At 44.8% G+C, this 19779-nt stretch overlaps 1 protein-coding gene across 1 annotated transcript; it reads left to right on the forward strand.

Moving 5' to 3' along the window:
• The first annotated feature begins 1823 nt into the window (after nt 1-1823).
• Nucleotides 1824-3728, forward strand: LOC141341416 (uncharacterized). The gene is made up of 2 exons (XM_073846407.1): nt 1824-2489; nt 2550-3728. Exons 1-2 carry the CDS (start codon nt 1824-1826, stop codon nt 3726-3728), a joined length of 1845 nt encoding a protein of 614 aa, XP_073702508.1.
• The last annotated feature ends 16051 nt before the right edge of the window (nt 3729-19779 follow it).

Here is a 19779-nt window from a genome sequence, read left to right on the forward strand (position 1 = left end):
GTTGTTTGGGTGACTCAATCACAAGCTTTGAACTTTAACGACCATTCTGCAAACTTCTTTACTTCATATCTCTGTACACTATTCCTTGTATTTCTTCCCTCCTCCCATGTGACAGGAATATTGACAATTTTAAACTTAAATCTCTTTTTGATGCGATTGTAACAAACCATTAAAGCCCTATCATAAATCTCAAATTAAAACATTTTATTGTTTCAATTTAAGGCTCTCTCCTTTTTGACTGTTTGCATTGCCAGATTAAACTGTTACAAGCTTTATGATCAAATACTTTTTTTAAGCTGATTAATTTGAATACTTTGATCAATCTTAATAAATAATCACATCTCCTTGCCACACCGCAATTTCTGTGATTGATTTAACATTGATTATTTGTAGTCAATTTTAAGGAGGCATCATTTTAATCTGGTCACCAACTTTCATTGCCAAGGTGATAATTTATGTTAAACATTTTTTTATTTGGAAATTTTAATCTCTAATTTAAACTTCTGATTCCAATTAAAATTTTTGATTTTAATTGAACATTTTAATTTTAAGTTTAATCATAATCACATTTCCCCTTTTCAGACGGCAATGATACACTTTGAGTAGAGAAATGATCATTTCCTTGACCAATTTTTAATGAAAACTTCTAAATTATAACCAGGAACAATCATTATTGATTTGAAAACGACTCCTTTTTACAATCAATAGTTGTTCCTTTTCCCATACCTCAATGGTTTGTGTTGATTCATTTGATTACAACTGCTGACTAAAACTTTAACAAAGCGTTACAGTTTTAGTTCTCCCACAATCATTACTGAATTGAAACATCAATTTTAATTTGCAAACCAAGGCTTTAATTGTAATTGTAATAATCAAGTCTTGTCATATTCCCTGACTTGGGAGCGAAACCTCATTTCCAATTGGCTGTCTCTCTCCTCACTCTCTCTCCTTCACCTAGCTGTCCTCCTCTTGATTCGACTACTGCTGCTATTTCCTCGATTGTGCCTGTGAGAATCATAAAAGCAGAGAATTTTGGTTGTTTAAAAGACATTTAATCAATGTTCATACAACTTGAAAACGCCAATTAAACTTGTGCCTAACTCTCACTCTCCCCTCTCATCGTGGAACCCTACAGCTAAGGTCCCAACGAGTCCAGCGAGGACTGATAGGCGCCAGTCGTGAACCCGTTTCCAGAAACGCTCTGTTTGGTGTACAGTGTCAATCCTACCAGCTGCAAAGCCAATACTGTCATTGTTATTGTATATTCCCTCATCCCGGAGGGGATTATAATAACAATCATAGTCCTGGCGTGTTGAAATTCCCATTTCTGAGCACCGGATCTGGAAGCATACATCAAGTTGAAAAAAAAAAAAAACTTGACTGTACTCATTTTGGGGCCAGAAAGGTGTATTTCACTTTCCCTCTCTCTCCCAATCTCTCTCTTTCTACCTTCTTCCCAAAGTGTTCCTTTTGTGTTGTCTCTTTTCTCTCTTCTCTTTAGAAAAAGGGGGAAGCAGCCGACGACTACGCCGTTCTTTGCTGTGGGTGTTTGTTCCTCTTTCCTCTCTCTATTCTAGCTACAACACCCGTGGGTACCCCCTCGCCTCCTCCATAGCGACGCTAGCTGGAGGCGTGCACACCAGTGAACCACCTGCGGGGAGAACCACGCTCACCTCGACACAACACACCCAAAACCCACTTACACCCGACACCACCACACTCACACCACTGTTTTGGTTTTGTTTGTTTGTTTTGTTTGTTTGTTCTACTTTCTACAGGTCTGTGTCAGTCAGTGGTCTGGTCTTTCCTCACGGCATCAAAACATGCCTCGCCCAACAGACCCCGTTGGTCACTGGGAGGACTTGGAAATCTGGCTAAGCGCCGTGACGGACAGCCTCTTACCCAAAGCCGCCGAAGCTGTCAAACACCAGACACAAGACCAACTGGACAACAACATAACAGGCATCATGAAACATGATCCAGGTCAGAGCTACGGACACAAAGAGCTAGCAAAGATCACTGGCTCCCTGAGTCACACCCTCATCGCCTCCCTCAAACGGAGCGACAGACAAGCCGCCTATCTCCAGCAGGAGCTGAAACGCGCACAGCGACGCATCGAGCAGCTAGAGCTGGAGGCTCAAGATCAACGGGAAGGGTCCAACGAGACGGATCCCAGAGCAACTGAGGAGATTGCTAGACTACAAGAAACTCTAGCTAACAACACACAAGAAATGGAGCAAGCAAAGTCAGCCCGCGCCGAACTCAGCGACGAGCTACAGTACGCCGAGCAGCTACTGGAAAAGGCAAGGCTGGACTTCAGAGACAAGAACAGCAGAATTAAAGCCCTCGAAACACATCTGAACGAGGCAAGAACTGAGATAAGTTACCGCACTCAACAACTTGACGACATGAAAGAGGAATTGGACAGTGTCAAAAACGAACTCATACATGCTTATGAACTGCGCCCTGAGCCAACCAGGACGCGACGGGCCCCTGCCTCACCCCTGCTAAGCAGGCCCGGGTCCCATGTTCCTGAAACGTCACGTGAGAAAAAGGCGGAGGGAGCAACTTTGAAACCCTCACCAGCTCCCTCTGAAGAAACCTACTTCACACCCAAGCTACGAGAACTCCCCAAGGCCAGCCATAACCCATCACATGGCATGGACCTCAAAGACCTTGACAAGCTGACCCGAAACATCAGCAAATTCACCCCGAGTGTGCCAGATGGTCAAGACGTCCACTCTTACTTGAATGATGTCGATTTTCACTTAGAAATGAGACCCAACATTACTGACAAAGACAGACTTTATGTGCTGCGAACGACATCCAGCCCTGAAGTGCGGAGTTTCCTGGACCGACAGCCTTCTCACACAAAGAATGACTACCAATCGCTCCGCCAAGCCCTCATCAAGGAATTTGCAGTCCCAGAATCAGAGCAAGGACTGGTGGCCGCCCTGGAGACAAAACAGGGTCGTCATGAATCCTCCCAGGCATACTATAGCCGGCTTAGAGAAGCATACTTCGGAGCTCGCAATGAACCTGACATGGAGCAGGACATGAACTTTAAGACTCTCTTTCTGAGAAATCTCCATCCTGCGGTAAGCCACCACCTTGGCGTCCTTGCATGCCCACAAACAATGACGTCTCAACAGCTGCGAGACCTGGCGCACAAAGCCTACGGCAAGCAAAAGATGGCGTCAGAAAAAGGCACCAAGTCTACTGCAGTTCTTGATTTTAACACACAATGTCAAGAAATGACCCTAGAGGGCGCCCAACACCAAGAAAGCTTCAAGCCACCTCCTAGAGAATGGAGACCATCCTCATTCAACAGAGAACGTGACTTTCACTTTGGCGCCCGACCTACACAAAGAAACGACCGCTGGGATGGACCACGCGGACGACAACACTCACCTGAACGCTACTGGGAAAAATCCTGGTACCATCCAAGACCTTGTGAGAATCGATGGGAGAGATCATGGAGCCAGCCAACCTCATCAGGAAGCTCAGGAAATGGCTCGTGGGAATCTAATGCAACCAGTCCAACAAATCGACGAAAGAACTTACAAAGATCCCACACTGATCAAGCCCAAGCTGAATCTACACATGAAGAAGAGACATTGCCGTGTTTTGATTCACAAGACCTGATGAAAATGATGATGCAAGAGTTCTTCAAACGCAAAAAGGAGGATCGGAAGTGGGAAAAGAAAGAGAAACCCACTGCGGCCTGACTAGCGACCAGACAAGAAGGCAACGACCACCTACTCCAACAAACCACACAGAACAGCACCTCTTCTCCTTACCCCAAGAACACTGTAACTGTCATAACTTCAAATGGACAAGAAAGCTTCTTTAAACATCCAGAGCAAGAGACAGAAACTGACTCAACACATGACACGTCAGATCACAGAAGCTTCCAACAAACACCTGCTGATATAACCACTCAATCACCTGAAAGTGCTGTCCTAGTCGTCTGCCACTCCTCCGAAGAACACCGAACCAGTCCTGAACTCCTACCCATCTCATCTCAAACGCCAGTCCCTCAACTCCTAGGCAATCTCACAGAGAAAGGTACAACGAGAAAGTTTTACCTCCCCATCACCATCGAAGGTCATGTCAAAGTGGAAGCCCTTCTAGACACAGGAGCCGACATCACTCTAATGTCAACTGAACTCCTTGAAAAAATTCAAAGAACTATAACTGATGGAACTTTCAAACTCCAAAGGTGCGAACTGAACCTGCAAGCATACTCAAACATGGGCCTACAGCTGAAACATGTGGCCCCAATTCACCTAACAGTGGGACCGATCAATCTCATCCACCCAGTCTACATCTCACCTCTAAACAACTATCCGCTCCTCATAGGAAAGGATCTGCTAAATCGCTTCAAACCCTTGATAGACTTTAAGCACCTGAAGTTGTGGACGCAAGTCCGTGAGCCATCGCCCTTCCAGTCAGTAGTCCCCAATGAGTCGCAGTGTCAAGCCACAGACGTTGCCTTCAATTTGCTTAGTGACAATGCAGTCAAGTCAAGGCCAAGCTCAAGTTCAACGCCAAGCAGCAAAGAACAAGGCCCTTCCCTCTGCTCACTGCAAGCGTGGGACTCAGGTCCCCCTCAACTCAGAACTGCCATAAATGTCCAAGACACTTTAGTATCTGTCGCAGTGCTAGCCCCTGGGCAGGAAAACTCAGCCGGCAACCTGAATCTCTTCAAAGCAACGAAGCACAGACACCAAAGCCTACCAAAGGACACCAGACTCAAGAAAGCAGATCACCAAGGACTTAAAGAAATTCTACATGAGTACAGGGACTCTTTTGCAAAGGACGTCCCGGACTGTGGCCCAATGAAACTGATGCCCACAGCGTAAGTCCATGACTGCCCAGACAATCACCAGGGCAATCTGAAAACGGGCGTGGTCCGGCTCAACAATGACCCTTGCCCATCACAACCATTCAATACATTTCATGCCCTCCCACCCATCCCAATGGCTACAGCTCTTACCCGCCACCAACATACCATTGGTATGCAACACCCCTCCTCCTCCCACATCAGCAGACCTACCCATTTCTGCTCACATCTTCGAACTTTACTCTCCTACGAGATCTACACTCGACTAATCCACGTCTTCAGACCTCCGCACCCTCCAATCCATTAAAAACATGCTGCATCTGCAAAACGGTGCCCTCACATATGTCTCTGAGCCCCTAACTGCGCAAAAGCTTGTAGTCCCTCAGAGCCAAAGGGGGATGAGGCTTAGGCATGCATACGATGCACCATGCGCAGTGCACTGTGGTGCCAAAACCACCTACTACCCATTCAAACAGGTGGCACAGTGGCCTGGCATACAACAAGATGTGGCAGATTACATAGAAGGATGCCTGATGTATTGCCAGTTTCAACCAAGAAACCCAAGCCACCGAGCATAACTCAAAATTGAAAAAAATGATGCAGGAAATATAGAGACATTTGGATGTAAAGCCCCATGCCATCTCCTTCGCACAAGGAACTCAGTGTCGGAAACAAAGTGTGGTATTACGGTTTCGCCATCCTTGGCAGAACACTCCCTATCGCCAGTCGGAGAAAGTCCTTACCCCACTGAAAGGAATCCCACAAGTTCTCGCCTGTTACCGACCGAACCAGAATCGGACAGAAGCGCAGCAAGGCAGTTCCTCAATAGGTTCGCCAAAAGCCGATAAAGAAACATTGGGACTCCAACCGACAGCAAAAGGGGGAAGACCAAACTCACTGACACAGACCGACAATTCATGACTATGCCTCACACTAACATGATTTCTATCCTTCTAGGTAAACACACAGCTAACTTCCTAAACACAACACAAATCACCTAAACATTCTCCTCTGCCGCACTGCTAGGACCAACCTCCGCCCAGCAGAGAGGAGCTGCTCCACACATGTGACACTTATCCTTACTGTCTAACCTCAGTCAGTGTCATTGTGTCTCTTTGTGTTTTTCTTTTTCTCCCTTTCTCTATGTGTCCCTTCCTTCTAGCCCTCATCGGAAACTTACCTAACTTTTCTTTTAAGTCTAGGCCCCCTGAAGGTGGGATTGACTCAGTACACCAAATTAGTTGCAAATCACTGCCAGAAATTTCGTTAACGATTTGAGCAACCCCGCCAAACCATGATCTTCGTGGCTAACTGTCCCGTTGTCATTTTCTATCTCCAGGTAGATGTTATGATTCGCCGCCCTGTTTCTCTGCGTAATCAGGATTACCAATAGCTAACCGCAAAGTCTACCTCTAAAGGTGTATGGCCGATTCGACCCTACGATGTTTTCCAGAACACACTACACCCTATCAGCCCCCAAAACTCTTGGGCCGACACCCGTCAGACACGGGAAGTCCTTGCCCACGCGCAGGCAGATGTGAACCACATGCTGCGCTAATTACAGAAAATGATCGTAACCCAGGCTGAATTAAGCGGGTACAACCGGCGTCCCAAACGATTATTGGGCGCCCTGCTGGGGCTGGTGCGGCTGTAGGCACTCTGTTTAACATTCTAAACCTAGCCACCTTAAAACGACATGCGAACAAACTCCAAGCTGAATTACGATTTAGCAACGTCATGAATCTTAACGAACGGTTCACAGTCGTACCAAAACGGTTACGCTCAAACGCAACGCCTAGTTACTCCCATGGCCCATGCGCTACGAGAAAGAGACTCCTCAATGGATAGCCCACCTTGAATACGATCCCATGCACTATCTGACGTAGCACCTGATCGAGCACACGTCTACACCGCCTCGTTGAACCCCCGATACGCCCGGTCAATCAAAACCGCCCAATTCGCAATAATTCTCACCGATGCGGCCCTACGTCATTTCAAGTGCCTCTAACTGTACCAGGCCAAATAACTAAATCCCTGCACCAGAATTCAGCTAGTGATGGAGATGTTGTTTGTGTCTTGTGTGCGCCTTGTTCTCTCTCTCTCTGCCTCTTGTTCCGGTGCCTGCCGATGTTCACACCAGAAACATCGCCAGCCAAAAGGGGGATGTGTAGGAATCCTGGTCGAGCAACGTACAAAACAGAAATGGCCATATTCCAAAGAAACAAAAGGACCCTCTTTCTCAGTCAAAATGCTGACACATGACCATCACATGATGATCACCAGACACTAATTGTATGGACCGCTTTTGTCGAGATCTGCGTCTTACGCATCCAGAGAGAAGAAAACGCTCTCTGTCTCAGAGCACCTAAGAAACAAACCTCCAGTCTTCTGAAATAAAGCTGGCATGGCACATGATGCGTCCAGCGTGACTCACATGGTTTTTCGGACTTCCTGTCCCCCTCTCCTCTGACATTCCAAAACACCCCGTCTCTCAATAGAGATACGTACACTGCAAAGACAAACTTTAAGAGACAATCAACTTATTAGTATTGCTATTAGAGCAACAGTATGTTCTCTTTTATATGCCTGCTGTGTTTTATGTGATGATTGGAGTTTAATTTATGCATTGAAATAGTTTATTGAAGTTAATAACAAAAGTTGCAGAGAAATCCATATCCTAATAAGTTACGTACCAGAAGGAATTACAGGACGGAAAGGGGGTGGCGTGACCCGCCCCTTTAGCAATGCCATTGGATCCCAGCATCGTGGGACGTGCCCTAGCGGCCCGTTTAAAACTTCATGTTCCTAACAGAACTAAGCGAACTAAGCAAGAACTCAGAGAACTCAGAGCTCCCAGCTCTCGCCTCTCGCCTCACGCCTTTCGCCTCTTGTGGTTTGAGTGCTTTTCCATCTGCGCTCGACCACTCGACCAAGCACGCGACGGTGCCATCAAAACTCTACAGAACAAACTGAAACTTCGTGACTGCCAAACTCTTCAAAGTCTCGCAACTCTGATACAGAAGAGCTCCGAACGCATCAACCTGCGTAACCAGGCAACCGAAAGATCGGCTCCAGCAACCCAATCCTCAACTTCGAAGGATCTCCCAAAGACTTCATCGACCAGCAACCAACCAGAACTTTCGCTCAGACGAGCCCCCGGAACCCCCGTTCCCGGCACTAATGCAAGTAACAAGATCTCTCTTTACTTCGCTGAAACTGGTGCAAAATACTCCCTAAGTAGTTAAAAGCTAAGTCTCTGCTTTTGTGATTTTCTAAGGTTGCGATCTAAGAACTAGTTAAGATACTAGAACATTTGGGGTTCTCTTCAACTCAGTAATTTCTCATCCCCGGAACTGTATGAGTGTGAATGTGTGAATGTGTGTGTGTGTGTGTGTGTGTGTGTGTGTGTGTGTGTGTGTGTGTGTGTGTGTGTGTGTGTGTGTGTGTGTGTGTTTATTTGTGTTTTAGTAGAGATTAGTGTTGTGTCTTAGAGTAGTTCAATAAATCATTGTTTCATTAAAAGAAGTGTCTTGACTTTATGTTCACAAAAGTTCTATCTGTGTTTAGATCAAGCTACCTCAGCTTTAAAATTTCCTAACGTAATATTTTGGTTTATTTGTGATCTTGGCCAGGAACATAATATAAACCTTTTGAGCTAATACATTATGCTGAATTGACCACTTTGCTGGACGAATGGTAAAGAAGTGTAATCTATTAATTCTGAATCAATTTAATCAAGTTTCGAATCTTTCGATTCGATTCCTTATTTGAATCATTATAAATTTGAGCTAATTAAATCCTTACAAAGGTTATTTTGTGATGATGGAAGATGTGAAGGGGTGGAGAGCAGGTTTTAAGGTGTTGTATTTTAAGGTAAATAAAATGTATATGTTTTTTAAGTGAATAATAAGTGAATATAAAAAATAAGTGTGTCTAAGGTTCAATTTTAAATTAATGGAAATTATGTATTTGAAACAGTAGAAAATGTTTTAGGTAATGTGTTATAAGGAGTGTGTGACAAGAGGGGTGTGGTTTTGTGAGTAGGGGTGTGTCAATGCTTGGTTTAAGGTGATGGACATTAAGTTGTGTTCAAAGGTGTTTGGTGTGAATGAAGCAGTTGTGTTCTTGGTCTTAATTTGTACTACAGTACTTCATAAGGTAAGTTTGCCTTGTATGTATTTGTCGTTTATATGTTGTTGTGGTTATTTTTGTATTGAGTAATTTGTAATTGATTAAATGTGTTGTGTTTTGTGTTGTTTGATATTATGCACCAAATGTTAATGTTACAATGTAATATTGATGTTCAAGTTTAGGAAATGTAATGAATTAGCTCAAATTTATAATGATTCAAATAACGAATCGAATCGAACTTTGATTAAATTGATTCAGAATTAATAGTTTATGTTTCTTAAACATTCGTCCAGCGAAGTGGTTAATTCAGTATACCAAGGTTTATATTACGCTCATGGTCAGGAGCATAAATAACAGAATTATTACTTTAGGAAATTAAAGCTAGGTAGCTTGATCTGGACAAGATAGAACTTTGTGAACATAAAAGTCAAGTCACTTCTTTCAATGAAACAATGATTTATTGAACTACTCTAGGACACAAAATATAAGCTACTTAAAACAAAACACACACAGACATACATAGAAGTGCAGACATACATAAAGTTAAGGTAATAAAAACACTAATTTTAAAAGAATATCCAATAAAAAAATGAATAACAGTAGTAATAAAACAGAATATACAGAAAAAGGAAAAATGTCTGTAGACAGAACTTTGAATGCGCATATGTGCTATTTATCACTGAACAACTTCATTTGTTAGGTGGTTTGAGGCAAACTTGTATTTATTAAATTGAGGGCTGAATATGATAATTTCTTTACTTGGAACAAAACCGCTGCCAGTGGCTTATAGCAAATAAACTGTGATAATGTGAGAAAGGGTGTCTGAATAAATTTTGGTTTGACTGTATGTGTTTGATAAATAAAGTTAACCAACAATTATTATACATATTCTTTAGTTTATGTCCCTATATTTTACAAAATTGCCAATACATGTAAAAATATCAGCATCTGTACTCAGAATTGTCAGGAACCAAAAGTAAAAGTAATGGTTTCTGGTAAATAATGTGAAGAAAGTGGTATCGGTGCATTCCTACTTTCCAGGAATTTTGCATTAGAAACAGTTCAATATAACAGATCACAATGAGATTTTCTAAACAAAATGAATAACCATTATCAGATAATTAAATGGTAAAATTAAAGGAAATTTACAATACCAGTGAAATATTGTCTGTGTAATAAGCTATAAGCTGTGCTTTAAAGTCCTTAGAAAATAAGTGTTGCATTAATGGCTGGATGAAAATCATTAACCCTCCCGTTCTGTTAAATTATGTATGCCTTTTTATTACTATTATTTTAGAGCAATACTACAGAGCCCTGAAGTCTCTGCACACGATTGGTTGTGACAACGACGGTGGAGGGAATAAAAGGAGATGGAGGAATTAAGATGCCTCCAACATCCCCTTTTCTGCTTCACATTTAAATAAGAACTAAAGTTTAGCTGCAGACATTGAGTGCATTAATCTTTATGTTAGAAATTAGCTTTTTTGTTTATTTTGAGCAGGGTTGCCAAATTCAGTTTTGGAGTGATGTGATTAAAAAAAAATGAGTGGTATTTTCTGGGGCTGTGGGAAAGTGAAAAATAAGCTAAGATCTTGTTTTAAAGCAAATCATCAGAATTAAAGCTAACACATTTTTCCACTAGCTATGGCAAACAAAAGGAAAGTAAGGGAGGAAAAACAGGATTTAGGAGAGGATAACAGTCGTAACAGGCAATGGATGACAAAACTCTGACCCAAAGTGTGTTGGCAATAATACAAATGTGTGCACACTACAGGGAACTTCTATTGGGAAGGAAAAAAAACTGGTTTGTTTCTTCCAGTGTCCAAACTTTTTGAGCTAGTTTCAGGTCTGTGGGAACAGGAGAAATAAACTCACTGTCTATGTTCAAAGCAAGGTGCAACTGCATGCAGAACGCGTATGCACCACTCATACCCACGATCTGTGTTATACATGTTCACTACTTCCTGTCTTACCTGTTCAAACCGGGTCTGCCTAGACGGTATATTATTAATCCATTTGACCTTTGCCAGTTGATCCACATAGATTTCAAGGTTATTCATATTATCTATGACAAAATTCACCCTTTGTCTCTCCTCTTCTGTCACATCATCTGGGTTTATGCGGCGCAGCACATCTAACAAAGCACCACGCAGTGCTCTGCAATATTCACCATACAGCACTGCATTCGCATTCACATAGAATTCATTCTCACTAAAGTCAACCACCATGTTTGTCTGAATATCTATTGCTGTGTTTGGGGGAAGTGTGTGTCTACCTAATTCATCCATTGCCTGCGGATTATATCCTTGTAGATTATCAATATTATAGCTTTGTTTAAACCTAGTCAGCACATCGGAATGAAATCCAAGAATGCCATTGTTGAAGACATGTTCGCCTCTTCGTGACCGTCCCAGTTCTTCCTTCAGCTCCTGATTGAAGTTTGGATTGAGGAGACGGACCTTTCTAAACATGTCGTTCCTAATCTCCTCCAGTTTTTGTTGTCTCTTTCTCTGATCAGCTGAAGCTAGAGGTTTTGTTCCCCTTTTGGCACCTTTGACCATATGTTCAATAATCCTTTCCTTTCTGACCTCTGTGGAGAAAAAAAAAATCCTTGCTATGATTTGACTCAAAATTAATTTTAAAAATTTCAATTTAGAACAGTGAGAAGAGCAGCTATAACACACACCTATCACATTTCTGAGTCCAGAAAATTCAGCTGCAGCTGCTGCTGCTGCTGGTTTATCAGACAACTTCTAAATAAGGAAAGATTAAAAAAAAAAAAACCCTGTAAATGAAAAACTCTGCTACCATGGACTGGCATCATGGTGCACTGTGACATGCAATAATTATACCATGTTTATACATTATGTAAAGAATACACATGATAGACTGTGCTGCTGTATGAAAATAATCCACTTTGGGAACTCTGAGCCTCATAAGAGACAATAACATCCTTAAAATCAAAACTGGAAACCAACAAAGAGTAGACAGCACAGGAGTCGTACATGATGGTTCAAGCAGGATGTTTTGAACACTGACTGTGTTCTTCCGTCCGCTCACAACCAGAAGTCACCCGCTCATTACATTGACTCTCACACTTCACCCTGGACTACACTTCCCATCTCCAATTGCACAGACTGCACTTTCACCCGCCACCAATCATGAACCGTATAAATACGAGGCCATTACAGTCATTCATTGCAGAGTATTGTGTTTGCATTGCAACCTTACAAAGCGTTCCTGTTCCCGTGTTATTCTAGTCTTGTGTTTCCTTGTTTCTGATTTCCTGCCTGGTTTTCTCGATCTCCTGCCTGCCTTATCGGATTATTTTTTGGCCTAGGCCCTTTGGATGACGTTCGCCACAGTTATCGACCGTCACCTATTTGGATTCCTCTTGTGTTTTGCCCTTGTTATATCTGTCTGCTGTTGCTTGACCCCCTGCCTGTTTATGACCACGTTTAATAAAAACTCACACATGGATCCCACCATCTCACGACCCATTGTTACACAGGAGAAGAACACAAAATCATAAATAATTTTTTCAAAATATATCCAACTGAACTCTGATAATAACAGGAGTGTACTAGTTTTTAACTGCTGACCTTTTTTGGAATATCAGGAGAATTCGCTTTGCTATCTGTCAATCTTTGAACATCCATTTAAATACGACTCACTTTCACATGTTTTGCCTTCACATGTTTTTTTAATGACTCTTCCACAATGTTTTCAACAGCCTTTTCTTTCTCCTTTATCACCGCTGTATTCCCTTCATACAGAGCTAACACCAGCTCCACTGCCTCTTTTACCGTCCCGATGACAGGAACAATGTCCATAAACCCAATCCACACTGTTTCTTCTTTAGCTGCAGTGGACATGCTGTTATGCTGTCTCTGTTTCTAAAACCTGAAAAAGAAAAGGAAGTGCTGTGCTTATAGGACTGTTTTCCTCCGTTCACTCAAAAAAAATGAAACCTTGAGTTTAATAAAAAATTTTCTTGTCAACAGGTTCCACAAAATTTTATTATGAAATTTGAAAACAAATATTTCAAGTGCATCTAAATTAACGGGGCTGTTTTAGGGAGAAATAATATTTTTGACTCAAGCCAACTATTATCACTAATGTTTACTCAACAAGAGACGTTTGAGTTCAACTAACTAAAGTCAGTTATGTTTATGGATTAACAAAATTTGTTTTGAAGTTGCATATTAAATATTTGTTTATTCAAAGTGAACTAATGATTTTACAACAAAACATTACATTTAAGCTTAATTAATCAAAATAAAATGTTTTCACTAACTTTTTACTAGTTAGGTTGAATTAACTCTTACTTTAGTTAAGTTCTTAGTTTGTCAACAGGTTCCACACAAAAACTTCAGTGAACTCAACTCAACCTTTGTTAGTTCCTTTATTCACCAACAGAAGAGTTTATCAACAACACAGCTGTTTATCAAATTCTGGTTTCACAAAAGAGGAAAAAAAACAGTTAAACAGTGTTATCTTTATATTTAAAATTTTAAAAAGTATATAATATTTGAAGTGCTTTCTTGTTAAATGCCACATGCTCACCATTGTCCACGATTAAATCATGTTCAACCAAAGTGCTATTTTTTGAGTGCAACATTGAGCATGTGGCATTTAACATTTAACGCAAAGTAAAATGTTATATGTGTTAACAATGTTGTAAATGAAAACTATGAAAACCATAATTTTTTTTTCCAAAAGTGATTTATAAATCCAGTGTCTTTTAAGCACTGTTCAAAATCACCTTATATATCCTATTTCCCCAATCCTCTTTATTGATTCATGAATACAGTCAAAAAAAGAACAATGAACGTGCAGGAAAAGCTTCTGCATTTGCATAGTTTATTCTTGCTGTTTAATCATTTGAAACTTAGCAATATAAAGATTTATCTTGAACTCTGTCATGGTGACTAACATGTACAAACCTTAATTAAACAATTTGATATTCAGTTAAAAATTATTTTATTACGCTGTACTCACATTGGAACTTTAGTATAGAGGATGGATGAATCAAATTTAACTGAATGTTGAAGCCTTATGTTAAATGGACCCTTTTCACAAGAGTGTGATGACGTGTGATAACGGTCATCATCATCATCAGAATGCGGTAAAATACATTCTAATTCGTAAACATCTTAAAGACGCATGTCCTTTTTTACCGCGGTAAACAAAAAGCAATTTTGTAACAAAATAATAGTTTAAATGAAAAATGTTTTTGTGTTTATTAAAGTTCCCTTTCGGGAACTCTACACTGCGTCATCAACGCTCTGGGGAATGCCATTGGCGAACCCGGCTCTGAATCAGTCTTCAACCAATAGGATGACGGGAGTGACGTCACCGGGGGCGGTGACGTAGGCGACCAGGAAGTATATAAGCATGTGCTTTTCAAACCGGCTTCAGCTTTTGTCATTCAGCGAAGCGCTCTGTGTCTGTCTGTCTGTTTCATTCCACTGTTTTTCTGTGCCAGTTTGCACAACTTTTATTTGAGTGGATATGTTACCAACCAAAAAAAAAAAAAAAAAAGGGGGAAAGTAATTTAGCGGTTTAGCAGCTTCACAGACAGCGTGTCCCTCCCTGCCAAGCAGAGAAGCGTCTGTTGGTGGGGATACACGCAGTCTGTGTGTGGCTGTGTGGGTGCGGAGCACGCTCAGTCAGCCCTTGAGGGGGCTGGTTGTTTGCGGTGTGAAAGCGCGCTTTCCACTGCACGTACTCCGTTCTCGGAACACTCTCTTTGAGGAGAGAGTGTTCACCAGCGTTCTTCGCGGGTCTGGCCCCGCTTCCGCAAAAAAGAGGCGGAGCGGCAGCCGCACTCGAGCGATTACGCAGCTCGATCTGTTAAAGGGATGGAGACGGGTAATCCCCTATCTCCTCCCTCGCATAGCAGATCGGATGATCTCCTACTGGGTGAGGAAGCCCGCGTTGCGGTTCTTCCTACCAGAAAGAGGTCTCAACGTTTCTCTTGTCTTCCTCCGAGGAGGTTGATGTGGAGAACGTTGTCAAAAGTATTTAACCGCCCCCCGATTGCCTCAATGTTAGGAGCTTTGGAAGTACTGAATAAAGCAATGAGCCGTAGGAAAGCAAACTATTTGTTTTCTTCGGACTAAGTCTGCACTTCCAAAAAGGAGCCTTTTTGTTCTTTCCCAATCTACACAGTTAAAAAGAAACACTGTTTAGATCGGAAAAATCCAGTTTTACCCGCTCTTCACCCCCTTTTTTGAATAGTTTGCTATTAATAATGGGGGCTGAATGAGCACGGGTATAAGATGGTGCCGGGGGTTGAACAGACGCTTACCAGCTATCTGTCACCCAGTCTGGCATCATCACTGGAAGCTCCGTCTTTGCTTTCCAGGCCACATGTATATAATACAAGCCTGATGTGCAAAAGTACACGTGCCGGATGCTGTACGGGAGCAGTAACCGGTCGTGTATCAGCTCCTTACATAAAAGGCTATTAATGGAGCGTTGCAGTCCGTTATTCCTCCGGTAATACCTAGAGGACGGGGTTAGCAACACTCCTGACCGGGGGCTTCGAACTAAAGCCCGATCTGAGGGTCGTGCTTCAGTCTGAGAGGTCCTCGGCTAAGACAGGGAGATCTGACAGCCAACCCTGCCAGTGTAGCAAGGCGCGGCAATCTCCCGCGAACATTATTCTCTAGTCGTTCTGCCCGGAAACGTAGCAGAGCTAGAGAGTTCGCTACCCCCATGGGGGTCCTCAGAGGAATTAATTCAGATGCTTCCTGCCAGTGAGCTGCTACAGAGCTCTGAATTAAAAACTCTAGGTAGTACCAGAACCAGTCTGAGACTGATTCCCTTAGTAGGATTTCGAGCAGCATGAAAATTACTGCTGAATATATCTACGTGGGACCTGCATATGGGGCGTTTTTATTACTACTGCCCAGGGCAGGGTCTGGTTATCGATGGAGGGACAACTGGCAGCCAATTGCTGGTTTTGGAAGCCCGCTAGGCGGTACTTCCTCCAGCAAATGGCCCTCAGTGCTCCGTTTATCCTCCTCTGAGGAGGTGGATACGGAGAGCGTCACCGACGTTCCGTTCCCTCAATCGCCCGCACTTGCAGCTGCAATTCAGGTGTCTCCTGCCGGTTCACCGTTACAGGGCACCGAGCTGTAAGCTCAGGGCAAAATAGAGGCCAGTCTCGAGAGGCTGGTACCCTCAGTAGAACTTCTGGCAGCATTATTACGTCTGCCGACAGTATCTACGTGGGTCCTGCGTACTGTGAAGAAGGGTTACTATATCTAAAGAACCCTCCTTCAACGCGGGGCTTCCACCGAGGTGGGCTCCGAGCAGGCTCTAGACAGGGACCATCGAGATGGTCCCTCTTCATGAAGGATGGGGGGCTACGGCCCTTCCTAGATCTCAGACAGTTGAATATTTCAGTCAGAGTAACTGAAGTTCAGACTGGCGGTTACGTCACAAATCAGGTCCGAGGACGAATTTGTCACGATAGATCTAAGAATGTCTCCATCCTTCCTCAACAACAGCAGGGAGCTCTTCTTTTAGCCTAGCACTCTCCCCCCGAACTTTCGCAGAGGGTGTGGATGCGGCTCTGGCTCCTCCATGATTCCAGAGCATCCATATACTCGACCACTGTAAGCCAGGCAGCATCGAGGTGCTGCTCTCGCTCACATGAAAGAATTGGGGTTGAGACTCAACGCCAAGAAAAGTGTGCTGTCTCCATTACAGAGAACCACTTATCTATGTGTCGTATGGGATTCGACCACGATGCAGGCACGGTTGTCTCCTGCTCGGATCGAGTCGATCCTTACTGCAGCAAATGCGGTCAAGCTAGGCCTGTCACTCACTGTCAAACAGTTTCAAGTACTGTTAGATCTTATGGCAGCAGCAGCCAACGTGATACCTTTTGGCCTGCTGCACATGAGGCCGCTACAGTGGTGGCTCAAGACCAAGGGATTTTCCCCGAGGGGGAAATTCATTCCGCAAGTTCAAGGTCACGCGGCAATGCCTACGTGCCCTGGACATGTGGAGGGAATCTTGGTGTTTTATGAGAGCAGACGTCCTGTCGAGGCAGGGGCCAAGGCCCGGGGATGTATGCTTCACCCATAATGAGTGAAGCAGAGTTAGAGAGTGTCTGGCCAGATTCAGGGGATTCATTTGCGACTCATGAGATATCGCAATGGCCCCTCTGGTGCTCTCTACTGCTTCCAGCTCCTACGGGACTGGATGCTATGGCACAGACATGGCCGAGGCCTCGTCTGTACGCCCTTCCCCCCGATCGTTCTACTCCCTGGAGTTTTTGAGGGTGACCCCTGAGGGAACCGAGGTTGCTGAGACCATCCTTTTTACTCCAGAGCTCCCTCTATGAGGAAGTCCTATGGCCTTAAGGGAAAGTGGTTTACTGCGTGGTGTAACCAGCACCAAATATGACTCAGCTTACTGCCCAGTTGGTACAGTACTGAAGTCGCTGCAGTCTCGCTTCCCGCAGGGTTGACCCACTCCATCCAAAAGGTGTTCGTGGTGGAATTATTGGCCTTCCACGCCCCTTTTCGGTGCTTGTCAGTGGTTAGAGTCCCCTGGGTCATATGCTTTCCTTCAACAGTGCACCTGATCAAGAGCAGACGCCCGGCTGAGGCCCGGGGAATGGACTTCACCCCGTAGGGTGAGGCAGATATAGAGAGTGTTCGACCAGGCTCAGGTGGACCTCTTTGCGACTCATCAGATATCGCAAGGTCCCCTCTGGTTCTCTCTAGTGCTTCCAGCTCCGCTGGGGCTGGACGCTATGGTACAGACCTGGCCGAGGCTTCGTCTGTACGCTTTCCCCCCGATCGCTCTGCTCCCAGGAGTTCTAGAAAGAGTGCGCCGGTACGGAGTCAGTCTACTACTAGTAGCCCCTTACTGGCCGGCCCGAGTATGGTTCTCGGACATTATTTCCCTCCTCGACGGCTCTCCGTGGGAGATTCCGGTCAGGAAGGACCTTCTTTCTCAGGCTGGGGGCGCAATCTGCCACCCCCACCCAGAGAAGTAGAAACTGTGGGTGTGGCCTCTGAGGGGGCACACCTCATAGACAGTGGTCTCTCAGCTGAGGTTGTTGAGACCCTCCTTCACTCTAGAGCTCCCTCTACAAGGAAACTTTATGGCCTTAAGTGGAAGGTTTTCACTTCATGGTGTGAAGAGCGACACGCAGACCCAGTCCACTGCCCGGTTGGTACAGTGCTGGAGTTATTGCAGTCTCGCCTCTCCATAGGGCTAGCCCACTCCACCCTGAAGGTTTACGTGGCGGCATTATCGGCCTTCCACACCCCTCTCGGTGGCATGTCAGTGGGCAAGAACCCCTTGGTCATACGTTTCCTTCGTGGTGCACTCAGGATAAGGCCTCGGGTGGTACCCAGAACTCCTTCTTGGGATCTCGCTGTGGTCCTTGAAGCCCTCTCTCGGCCTCCATTCGAGCCCATTGAGGAGATTTCAGATCGCTTCCTTACAATTAAGACGGCGCTGCTGTTGGCTCTTACTTCTCTGAGGAGAGTAGGAGACCTTCAGGCCCTCTCAGTGGCCCCTTCATATATCGACTTTGCGCCCGGTTTGGCCAAAGCGTTCCTCTACCCTAGACCAGGGTACGTACCGAAGGTTCCAACAGCAGTACCACAGCCAGTCACCCTACAGGCCTTTTATCCTCCTCCATTCGTGGAGAACGACCATCGGAAGTATAACTGCATGTGTCCAGTGCGAGCACTGGACACATACGTCCACAGCCCTGTGGCGAAAGTCAGAGCAATTGCTAGTTTGTTACGGTCCCCCTAAAGAGGGGGCTCCCGGCAACTAAGCATACTATCAGTAGATGGATTGTAGATGCAATAACTACTGCTTATGAGTCCTCTGGCCTCCCATCACCGATGGGCGTCAAGGCTCACTTTACTCGAGGCATGGCTGCCTCCAAAGCTCTGCTAGCAGGTGTCCCCATTCAGGACATCTGCAGTGCGGCGGGTTGGTCCACCCCTTTGACCTTTGTAAAGTTCTGTGAACTAGACCTAAGAGCTACGAGCTCGGCTGTCCTGAGCTGACAGCGAAGGCGTTATCCCTCGTGAGCCCGAGGGCCGAGGTAGATGTTCCCTCTTGCGCTGGGTGCTCCCCAGGCAGAGATGTAATCCCACTCGCGTCCTGGCAGTTTTCCAGGCGGAGTCAATTTAGTGTTCTGGCCAGAGTTTCCAGACACTTCTCGGGTCCCTGTTGTCCGGGTGCGCCCCGACAAAGGGATTACCCTTCCTCGTGTGCCTGAGGGCCGAGGATGCTTCTTAGTCTGGCTGGTCACCAGACGGAGGCCTATCACCTCGGGGCCTGAGGGCCGAGGTGGATAACTCTCCCTCTTCGCTGGGTGCTCCCCAGGCAGAGATGTTATTCCGCTTGCGTCCTGGCAAATTTCCCAGGCGAAGCAACCGAGCGTCCTGGCTTTCTCCCCAGGCGCTACCTGTCCCTCTACGTCTGGCTGGTCCCCAGACTGAGGTAGACACTTTCTCCTCGTGAGCCCGAGGGCCGAGGCAGATCATATCCCTCTTCGCTGGTACTCCCAGGCAGAGATGTAATCCCACTCGCGTCCTGGCAGTTTTCCAGGCGGAGCTAATTCAGTCCCTCTCGTGCTGGCTGTTCCCCAGACAGAGTTTGGACTACTTTCCTCGAGCGCCTGAGGGCCGAGGTTCTTGCTATGATTCCTCTTGCGCTGGGTACTCCCCAGGCAGAGATGTAATTCCACTCGCGTCCTGGCTGTTTCCAGGCGGAGCTATTTCCCGTGCTCTGGCCAGAGTTTCCAGGCA

This window comes from Garra rufa, chromosome 1 (assembly GCF_049309525.1).
Source record: "Garra rufa chromosome 1, GarRuf1.0, whole genome shotgun sequence".
In the NCBI taxonomy this organism is placed as follows: domain Eukaryota; kingdom Metazoa; phylum Chordata; class Actinopteri; order Cypriniformes; family Cyprinidae; genus Garra; species Garra rufa.